General features: G+C 53.0%; 1 protein-coding gene across 1 annotated transcript in view; it reads right to left on the bottom strand.

Moving 5' to 3' along the window:
• ABCC4 (ATP-binding cassette, sub-family C (CFTR/MRP), member 4) overlaps positions 1-11,344 on the bottom strand; it is a 166,436-nt gene that overhangs the window by 152,622 nt on the left and 2,470 nt on the right. The window contains exons 3-4 of the mRNA XM_004680297.2: positions 10,801-10,911; positions 10,323-10,443 (exon numbers count right to left, since the gene is read on the bottom strand). Of these exons, the coding sequence (XP_004680354.2) occupies positions 10,323-10,443; positions 10,801-10,911 (232 nt within the window). The remainder of the gene's footprint in view (positions 1-10,322; positions 10,444-10,800; positions 10,912-11,344) is intronic.

Genomic DNA, 11,344 nt, shown 5'->3' with positions numbered 1-11,344 from the left:
GTGTGTGTGTGTGAGAAATTCAAAGTCATGCAACCTTAATTTATCTCAGAGGTCTAAGTGCTGGAGGACATACAAGTATATTTTATACTGGGGCTATGTTTTTGTTTTTAAATTTATAATAGTTTATTTTTACATATTTTTGTGCATTTTTCCATCTAGGCTGCAATCCCCTGGATTTCCCATCACCAAATCAAACAAATCTTTTTCAAAAAAAAGTATGAGCGTGTTGCAAAGGCATTTTTGATATGATGCTACCTTCACCGCTAATCTGAAAGGAAAACAGAGCGTCTCTCTTTCCAGTAGAGCCAGAAAACGAATGACAAGTTCAAAGACAGTAACACCTCATGTCAGTGAGACCTCGGACAAAGGAACCAAGTGTCGCAGGGAGAGTGTGGGAGGTGCCGAGTGAACCACCCAGCACAAGCCCACCCACTTCTCCTTCTGCACTCTTGGCATGCTAGTCCAAAGGACAGTCAAGATGCTCCTTCAGGGAGGCACCTCGTTCTCCCTTGGGTGCCTTGGTAACTTCAGCCACCTGACAGGTGGAGCGCAGGAAGGAACCCCCCACCCTTTCCCAGCCTACATGCCACTTGTTGGCAGATACTGGAGAAAGGAGTCCTTTCTGCTGGAGGATGAGGAAGAACCAGGTTTGGGGGTTGGGGGGTCCCAGCTCTCAGTGGCAGGGGTTGTGGCCTTGGTCTCTCTGTCCCCTCACATCCCAGGGAGACCGAGCCCTGTCTCTCCTCAGCCATTAAAGAAGCACAGCAGAAGTCAAGTGAAACCACACTGTCACCAGCTGTTCTCCACAGCCTAATTTATTGCAGGGTTGATCACCTGTTCCCTAAGGCAAAAATTAAAACCCCACAGCAGTGGGGCAGGGGAGTGAAGACAATGAGGCTGACTCCTGAAACAGACTTAGGAAAAGCCATTTTCTTTCCCAAGACAAAAGGGTCATCAAGGAAGAGCAACGTCTGCCCCTCTGGTCAGTCACTTGTGCAACACGCTTGTGTCCTTGAGCACGCACGCTTGCACTAAGACAATCAAACACACACCACAAGGCCAATCACCAAGTCAAGGCAGAGGTCCTAGATTTCACCACACCCCCAATGTCCTCAAAAGGCCAAAATGCCAGAAAGTTGGAACTATTTCAGGAACACTCCTGTGTAACAGATCCCCCTTGAAACCCTCAGATTCCCACGGCACGGTAAGGAGCTAACTGGTTGCTTTAGATCTCTCCTGTCCATTTGATGGGAGCAAGGAAAGTACCAGAGGAGGAAGGGAGATTCCAAGAAAGCAAGCATGGACCAACACGAACACGTGTTTTCCTCTCAACCAATTAGATCTCTATCTTTACAGAAAGATGCCCAGTTCCTCAAAATGGCGGGGCTTAAATCCCACCTTCTGTCCTGCTGCGTATACACAGTTGACACACTTCACCAAACGCCTCATCTTCTGTGAGTTATGGAAGTTTTCAGCACTGGGGATGGTGGGGGGGAATGGCTGAAGAATGATGAGGGAGATGGTTAGATCAGAGTTAGAAGGATCAGATCAAAACACAAAGGCTCGCTGCTGATACAGGGCCAGCTCTGCCCAGTCACTCATCCCAAGAAGGGGCTTTACGAGCTTCCAAAAGAGCCTGAAACAGTAGGTTATAAAACAGACTGTTTATCTACTGAGGTGGTAAGCGGGGGCTTCCACAGAGAAGTGGGACATCCCGATGTACACAGGGGCAGTCCCAGCCCAGCTGTGGCCAAGGGCAGCCCCCCACCAAAGCCCACTGGGAACACCAGCCACCACAAGCTTCTCTAAGACCACGGTAGCCTGTTGCCCAGCTCTGCACTGGAACAGAACACAGTGTCGTATTTAAAGGCAGTCAGGACTGAGCTCACGAGCTCACGCACCCGCGAGAACACGGAGCCAGCAGAGCAGAGAAAGAGAGGAGGGTCATGGGTGCCTAAGGCTTTTGCTGCTAGAGCAGCATTAACTACTCAGGGGAGAAAATAGGAGGAACAAAAGGGTGAAGCTAGCTCATGACCCCGACTTTCCCAGATCTTAGCCCTCAACTAGGAAAGAGTTAAACAAGGGCAAAAATGCTCACTAGCAAAGCTGTCGATCAGCCCACTGAACTGTCCTGAAGAGCAAGAACTGGGCAGATCCAAAACAGATCCAAAACCAGGCAGATCACACCAACACGCCACCTCTGACAGAGACTTCTGGCCTGGTGAAGAGTGTTTCCCCAAAGCCACTGGGAATAGAGTCCTTGCTTCTTCACAGGAACCGCTCACAGCTCAGAAACCACAGGGGTGTTTAAAAGACCCCAACGGGAGGCCATGACACCCCCCACAGCTCAAGGTTCTACCAGAGTCTCTGAGGCAGCTGGTTCTAAATGGAGTAGCAGGCAGGCAGCCTCCTCAAAGCTCCCGCTGGCCTGATGCGCTGGCCTGATGCGCTGGCCTGATGCGGGGCCCACTCCTGGCTTCTCGGGGTATCTAATTACGAGGGAGAGGCTAAAGGTCCCCCCCCAGGGGCAGCGTCTTCCAACACCTTCCCCAGGTACTGGAAACGGTTCTTGTTGACTCCATCATCCGATTGATGGATCAGGGGAAAAAAAAAACAGGAAATAAAAACAAGCCACAAGACACAGAAAACATGCTTCAGTGAAACGAGTAAGCAGAAAGGGGTGAGTTAACTTTTCCTCAGGGTACAAGAAGAAAATGTGAGTGAAAGGAATAACTTAGAAGTCAACCAGGCCAGCAGGAGAAGACCCCAGACCCCACACCTGCAACCACCGAGGTCCGGGGGCTCCCCTGTAAAAGTGCTCTTTCCTTCTCAGACCCAGGGCCAAGCTACCGGTTCATTTTTAGAAGTGGGTGAAAAGTGCAAAGGTGGCGTTGAGGAAGATCGAATATATGGCGGGAAGGCCGTGGCGCAAGGGGAAAAGTCAGGACTGAGGTCCTAGACGTAGAGGGGCACTCGGCCGTGGCCCTCTGTGCCTGCTGGTGCCCTAATGGCATTCTGCACTGCTGGGATGGGTGCTTGGAAGCTCCCTCTCTCTAGAAGGTTCTGGAATCCAGAAGCACCCACAATGCAGCTCCCTGTACCATCAGCAGCTCTGAGCCTGGAGGGGGTCACGGAGTAGCAGGGAAGGGCTTACATCACCCCAAGGGCTTTCAAGGGGTGACACCCCTGCATCCAAGGAACATCCTTTGGAGACCCAAGTCCTGAGGTTCCACGATGAAACCACAACCCTTTGTTCTGCACAGCAGGTAAAATAAACCTTCAGAGAGATCATTCACAACATGAGAGGCGAACCCCAGTTCGTCTCCAATGTTACCAATGACTGGAGGGAGGGAGTGGAGTAGATGGGAGAGGACAGCAGCATTCTCAAGAAATAGCCTCTTTGATTTGGCTTCAGAGCTGTGAAAACATTACAAGGAATTCTACAATTCAAAGTTTAAAAAGCAATCCCTCACCCTGAGAGTAAAGAAGCAAATGAACCTAAGCAGATTCTTGTTTTTATGCATACAAGATCTGGGGTGCAGGCCAGAAGTGCAGGGGTGAGAGGATATACCAGAGACAGAGGGGGGACAGAACAAGCAGATCTACTGAAATCCACTGCTGAGGGGAGCAGTGGGTGAGAAAGGAGAGGTCTGCTGCACCATGTGGGTCAGCATCCTGACCGGGGATTGAACTCAGGGGGGTTGAACTCAGGGGGGTTGAACTCAGGGGGGTTGAACTCATGCCATAGCAGCTGGTGGTAGACAGCTTGACAGCACTGAGACTGAAGCCCTGCGCCACCAGGGAGGCCCAAGGCAGTGCTATCCAGACGCTGACTTAGCCAATACAAAGTCTTAAACAAGGTAATCTGAAAACCCATTCCCTTGGGGCACACCCAAAGACCAGGAGCTTCAAGTCACATTAGGGGTGATGGTGTATACCAATAAGAGCAAATGGATTGTGTTGCCATCACCGCAGACTGGGAACAGGCGTGGGAGGCAAGACTGGACGATGAGCAAGGAGCTAGACACAGAAAAGCAAGAGATAAAGTAATAACACTAGTGTGGCTGTGATCTGGGTTGTGATAAACGCATGTTAGGCTTCTATATTCTAGTTTTTGTCTGCTCAAAAAGTCAAGGAATAATAGCTCCGCCAGTAGCAGAGAGGACCTTGGGTGCCCGACTCCAGTCGCTAAAGCCGTTTTCCATTCAAGAGAGCCAGAAACATTTGGGAGAAACCGTTGATCCTGGGGGTGGGGCCAAAACTGTCCAGCAGGAGCCAGAGACACCAGGAAACCAGCAGCAACAGCTACCACACACGCAAAGACTCAGGCCCCAGCCTGAGTAGCCTCCCTCTGGCCAGAGACGCCGAGGTCTGGCGCCAGTACAGATGGCAGCGGGCTGCAGAGGTGCTCGGATCCATGAGCTCACACAGATACTCTCAAAAATAAACGAAACCAGCAGCATCAAAAACACTCATTAGCTCTAGAGGAGGATGCTGTAGAGCCAAGAACTATTACTCTGCAAACTAGTTGAGAAACTAAGTGTCTTTTCTCTTACACCTGTTCCTTGGGGAAGCCAAAGAACTAATAATGGCAAAATCGATCTTTCTGGGAATTCTGCAGACTAAGAACATCATCCCTTTGCAGCGTGTCCCTCAGTAGATTCGTGGATCTTGGGTGCAGGGAAGGCAAGCTGCTGTTATATAACCCACGGGGAGGTACATGACGCTACCTGTGAAGCAGCCTTACCAGGGCGGGGAGGGTCTGCCTGCGTCAGATCTAGCTCCATGATCTAAGCATCAAAGCAACTTAGGTGGGAAGCAAACTGCCAAGTCCAGACTGTGGGAACGACTACTGGAAAAACAACTTGGTTTCTGCAGCTTAAAAAATATATGTAGCTGCAGAACACAGAAGAAAGAAAGAGGGAAACGGAACAAGAACCCACACAAGCTTTATCAACCAGATGCACCTTACGAGGATCCTGACTCACAGCACAGCTCGCTGTTGATACTGTCGCTCTGCTCATGGTGAGACGGCAGCTGCTGTGGGCAAAGCCTGCTGGCGGCACCCCGGCACGCAAAGTCCTCTGCAGGAAGGGGAATGCTGACAGCTGACATGCTGGGGGTCTAGCTAGTCCTCAGTGGCTTGTTTGGCCTCCAGTTCTGTCTTCCTAATGCAAGGTCAGACTGCTGGGTCAGAGGGAGCCTGACCCTCCCAGGTGCCTCGCACATCAATCAAGAGCAAAGTTGTATCACCCTGGGATGGGTCTGCATCGGAGGTATGACCGGGAACGCCAGTCTGACGAGCGGGTGTGTAAGAAGGGGGGTGGGCATGATGTATAGCAAGGGACCCCAGAAGCTGATCGGTGGAGCTTTGTTGATGAGGCTGAAACCCTGACAGGGACCTGGGACTGGATCTCAATTACAACACTGAGCCTTCAGCAGATTAGCTGACTCTTAGTCCCTAATACCATAGATGACAGAGCCTTCCTCCACTACTTCCCCTTACCACGAATGCTATATGAGATTATCAATAAAAAAGGCCAGGAGCTTGCTTGCTGGACAGCGTCCTGCATCGTGCAGCCGGCTCCTCGCCTCCTGTTTCTTTATCAGTGTGGTGTTGTCAGACGCAACCACATGCCAGACTCTGATAAAGCCCCAGAGAAACCTAATGGTGACCTTAGCTTGCCCATGACTCCAACACTGACACCGGGTGGAAACTCAGTGTTCTATGAGCCGCGTGATCTGTCCACAGGCAACTGAAGGGAAAGGCCGCGGTGGCTCAGTCCCCTCCCAGCACGTGAGGAACGCAGAAGGGGGAATCTTATTTATTTTTTTAATTATTTATTGATGCAGACAGAACCAAGGTACAGGCATGGTAAGAGACTTCACCAGAGACAGAGTGGGGAGCAGAACAGGCAGATGGAAGTACACTGCTGAGGGGAGCAGCGGGCAGATCAGGAGAGGTCTGCGCGCCATTGAGGTCACCTCCCTGGCCAGGAATCAAACTTGCGCCAAAAAGGTACAGACAGCTTCATACTGTAGGCTTTAACCCACAGCGCCTCTAGGGAGGGTCTGGAAGGAAGACTTTTAGTGTGAAAGATCTGTAATAGCCCTCCTGTGCACCGAGAAAATAAAGAAAGGATAATCCTAATGATGGCTTCCCAGTAAAAGCCCTAACTACCCACCCTTCAAATGCCCTAAGAGGCCAAGCCTGCTGCAGGGCAGCTAAAGCCCCAAAGCTTGACACAATCTAAGGCACCGTCTTGCAGGGAACCACAGAAGGGGTTAGTCAGGCAGAGCTGGGAGAGCTGGGAGACACGGAGACACCGCATCCACGCAGGGGCGGCCACGTCAGCCTCCCACGCGCTGTTCGTCCACGCACCTCTCGCCTGTGCCTCTTCCAAGTGTCTCTACACGTCTCTCCGCCATGTGCCTCCTCCAAGTCTCCTTCCCAGCAGAACCAGGCTGCAAGTTGGGCCCAAGCAGGACAAGGGAGGAACCCAGAAACCACCCGCTGTGGGTGCTGAATAACAGGACCTGGCCGCTCAGCTCCGCCCTGATCCCAGTAGCTGCCACACGAGGCCGGTGTGGTTCACAGTCCCCCGGGATGGGATGTGCAATCCAAGGTGGCTGCGTGTAAGCAGGAGCAGGGTGCGTGGCACCTCCCCGAGCAGAGATATAGCTGCCACGCTGCCACCAAGGTTTGTGCGTGTTCACTGGTGACATTCCGCGCCGACAGTCACCCAGTGAGGCACTTCTTAACTGACCCCTCACCCAGGACACGGGCCGGGTGCGGAGCTCCCGGGAGACTTGTGGCACAGGGCTTGGAAAACCCACTGCTGCCTACAGGTCCAGGGACAGGACTCCTGAGAGCAGTCCCTGGCAGGTTTGCAGACAACTAGACGTCACGCTTCTAGGCAGGTTATTTTAGAAGCACCACAAATGCAATCCTGTCAGGGAATGGACTGAAAGAAGCCACATGCAGAAGCCACAGGCACGAGTCAGGTGGCCCGTGGCAGCCTGCAGGGTTACCACCTGTGCACAGAGCCAGCAGGTACGCAGCGGGCTCTCAGGTTTCCACGCTGCCTCTTTCTTCCTCAGTAGGTGCCCACAGTCACTGCTCACGGTGCTGGGTTTCGTGGACGGTGAAAGACGCCTGGGAACCCTGTGTCGGGCGTGGGGAGTTGGGAGGTGCTGGCTTCAGGCTCAGTGGGCTCATTTACTTCCTGTTCATCTTCCTGTTCATCAGCTGAGTTTCAAAATGAAAACGTAGGGGGATGCCTGCTTTCCTGCCGCCTCACTGGACCAGAGATCAGCTCACATCACCTGCACAAAGGCCAAGTCCCTGGGCTTGCTTTAAGGGAGCGGACCTTGTCTCCACAACCCTGTCCTCCCAGGGGCGGGGGACTGGGACACTCCCACCAGCTCCTCTGAGGTCACCACAGAAACATCCAGGGACAGAAAGGGAAGGCCAGGGCAGCCTTAGGAGGTGGGTTCTAGCTTAGTCCGGCAGGTGCTTCGGGGCCGCTCCCCGCTCCCTCTCTACCCCAAGGGCTCAGGGCAGGCTCGGGCTTGCCAAGGGTCCTCTCCACAGAGCACACAGGGGCCTGTGTGCTGGGGAGCTGCTAGCTGGTCTCTGCTAGTTAGTCTTGGTCTGGTACGTGTTCCTCTGTGGGCTACGATCATTCCTCAATTCTCCCAGGCTTTCACTACTCTGGAGATCGCAAGCTCAAAATCCGCGCCCTGCTCTGACATCGCCCTGCCTCTTCCTGCTGCTGCTGGTTGGAAACAGTATGCAGCCTGGGACCAAGGATGATTCTCGGGGTGTGGCATACACTAGAGGATTTAGAGGAGGGCTGGGAGTCCAAGAAAATCCCAGGGTGAGTTTAGGTTTCCCGCAATCTGCAGGAGGCGACTGGGTCGTGAGACGGTGAAATGCTAAGTTGCCTCATTGTCCTCAGGATTTAAACCGAGGACAGTCCCATCCAGCTCAGTGTCTGGTGAGCATCACCGAAAACCCAGACAGCCCCTGGAAGCAACTTGGGAACACAGATCATCAACAGCTTCGGAGTCTAACCACCTGAACAGCAAGCAGGGTGTCGGCAGAGAAGCCTAGGAAAACAAGAGTATTTGTTTTGGACTTCACGCCTCTTCCAGCTGCCAGGAAACAAAACCAGGGGTGACATCCAGAGCAGCTCTTTCAACCCTGAGCTCCCCAAACTGAGAGTCCTGCCAGTTAACTACCTTAAAGACACAAGTTAGAAAGAGCATCCTCTGGGTACTAGGCTCGCTCGGGAGTCCAGCCATAAACCACCTAGATACTGGCCCATGGCAAACCCGCAGGAAGCACCCTACATCACAAGACTCATCTGTTCTAGCACCGCCTGGATCCACCAGCCTGTCCCCTATGCCTCAGCCCTGGGAGTTTGGGGGGGGGGGCGTGCTCTGCTTCCTGGGGTACGTTCAGGCCCTCACCAGTGACAATGGAGACAATCTGGGACGTTCAGCCTTGCCCAGCAAATGCACACCCCAGCTCCAAGAGTCAGGCCATGAGTGTCTAAAAGTGGGGAGACCCCACCGCTCAGCAGGGATCCAAGGCCCCAGCCCAGACCATCCAGTCCCAGGCCCCAAGGCCATCAAAGCAAGACCAGCACCGTCCCCTGGTCCCTGCCAGTACTATTCCCACTCTAGTACTTCTATGGTATATCGTACAGAAGGTCCCACTGGTGCAGCTTCTGCTGCTCCTAACTCCTCCTCAGTGAGTCCCTACAGCTACCACTGGTCCTCCCACTGGGCAGGAGACTGGCTGCTGCCAGCATCACCATCTATGCTAATACCACTGCATACACGCACCCACACATGCCAGGCATTCTATCCTCACCTTGCAACGATGACCAGAAACAACCTCCAGAAACAGGCCAGTTACAGCCTCCTCCTGGCCCCAACAATAGCATTCCTGAGGATGGAGAACCCGGAAGTGAACACCCCCACAGCCCCAAGCACTTTAGGGGGCTCAGTCTTCCCGGGAAGATCCACAGTCCATACTTCTAGCCATGTCTACTTCTTCCAAAAGTTTGTGCAGCAAAGACACGCAGCTCATTTTGAGAAGGGTAACTTGTCACCTCTGGGACTTAGAGACCCCCACCCCAGAGCCAGGAGCCAGCAGCCAGGACAGCAGGGAAACCAGAAGTTCCGGCCACGCCCAGCCACAAGTGTCTTGGGTCTTCAGTTTCTCAAGCACCGGGTAGCAAAGGGAAACTAGAGAACCGGGGTGACAGGGAGGCCTGCTGCAGAATTTGCACCAACACTGAACCCCACAGCTGCTCATCCCTGCCCAATGCAACCCGACATGGCACACGTCAAGGTTTCAAGGCGACCCGACACGCCGAATTCTGGGGTGCTCTGTTCTCTGCAGAGAGAGCTGCATCTGGCCAGGGAATCCTGCAATCAGTCACAGCAACACCAGTGTGCCACACAGCTCACTCCACATGGGGCCCGCAGTGACAGGTGAAGCCACCACCACTGCAACACCTGTGCAAGGTGGGGTGGGAGTGTTGGGGCTGCGGTACCTCTGCCAGCCAGGTGGCCCATGGCCTGCCCCCACCTCGCCCTCACAAGACCAGTGTTGCATCTAGAGGTGCTCGGTCGCAGGGCCTCATCTCCCCAGCCCCAGCGGGCTCCGTGGCCACGTTCATGGGAAAGCCTGAGAGCCCCACAGTAAGGGCTGCTGGCTTGGAGCACCCCGCCCGGCAGAAGGTGGGAACCTGGGGAGGCCTGAGTTCTCAGGCACTCGAGGAAGCTCGCGGCCGGATGCAGTACCCGGGGTCTGCGGCCCCGGGGGGAGAGGTGGCGATGCCCGCTGGAAAAGCATTTATCCATCGACCCGGTTGAGTTAATAAGGATTTGTTCGACACCGGTAGAGTGAGTCATGTTATTCTGGGTGCTGGTCCAAACCCACTTCCTCCAAACTCCAGGGCGTCGATTCCTTGGGATCACAGGATTCCCTTTTGTTCAAGGATCCCTCTGAGTGTTGCAACATTTACTGGACACCAGCAATGTCCTAACATGGTATAAAAGGCCTTTTGTTTTCCAAAGTACCCTTCTAAGACCTTCTAAGACAGTCTGTGTAACTGGCTACAGAGAAATAATCGGTCCCCAGAGGCTCCAGGCATTGATAAGTATGTGCCCACGCTAAAGACAAATACAACCATCGAGCCACTATTTTATCCTCAGACCTTAGACGACTCGCCTCCGTCTACAACAGCCCCACCGGTACCCTCCGTGGGCACGGAACGAAATTCAGTGTATGTATAAGTGTTTACCTCAATTAGTGTAAAAATTCCCAGGATCAAGTAGGATTTCCAGTAACACTTTATGATTGCTTTTGTCAAAGAAGGTTTCTGTGCTTCTTTCTCAGCTCTCAAAACTTCTTTATCCCAGTACCTACGCGGAGAAACAGTGTGGTAAAGGAACAGTGGCCCAGAGATCGTGAAAGCACAGCAGGGCATGGCACTTTTGAGATCTGCCCAGCAAATGCTGGCAATCTGCAGGGCACAATGGGAAGGACAGCCAGTCTCAGGTGACAAGTGACTGCCCAGCCTTGCTGGATGACAGGCCAGGGGGCCATTCCAGAAAGGTGTCCCCAGACACCAAAGTAGGCTCAGCCTGTGACAGCCTTAGGGAGGGGCACAAGGAAGCTGAAGACTGGCACAGAAGCCAGGAATGCAGCCCCCACCCCAAGCCTCTAACCTCGCTTTGAAATCCCCCTTCTTCCCCTTCTCATTACTGCGGCTTGCTTACCCTTGTAACTCTTCTCCGAGGTGCTTGGAGCGATCTTCCGGAAGCACTGAATACATGTCATCTTCTTCTAATCTCCGCTTGTGACCAATTTTAAACAGGGGGTTTAGCCACCTGTTATAAGTGAAGGAAAAGGAGAGTATGACATAAGTCCAGAATTATATATCTCTGTGTGCGCGTGTGAGCACAGACACACAGGTTCTATTTGCTCAAAAGCCCAATAGCCGGAGGTAGCAAAAGGCATCCCATCTCCTGCTTTCTTGAAGGCCTTCCTGCCCTAAAAGGAAGCAGGATTCCTTTTTTTTTTTGGGGGGGGGAGGATTGGATAGGTAAAAAGCATACAGTAGGCCCCAAATATCCTACTCCATAAAATCAGAACTTTAAGGAACAAGAGGACTGTTCCCAAGACCAAGGAGTCCCGGGGAAGAGCTGGGATATTTTCAGCATCAAATAAGCAGCTGGCAATGAATGATAGGTAACTCCTGATAACAAGAGAATCCAGGACTCCTCTGGCTACCTCAAAGAGGCCCGGTGAGGGGGGATGGGA

Source organism: Condylura cristata, unplaced genomic scaffold (assembly GCF_000260355.1).
Source record: "Condylura cristata isolate star-nosed mole 26May11 unplaced genomic scaffold, ConCri1.0 scaffold00010, whole genome shotgun sequence".
Lineage (NCBI taxonomy): Eukaryota > Metazoa > Chordata > Mammalia > Eulipotyphla > Talpidae > Condylura > Condylura cristata.
The sequence above is the reverse complement of the archived record's forward strand: the minus strand, read 5'-3'. Positions and strand labels throughout refer to the sequence as shown.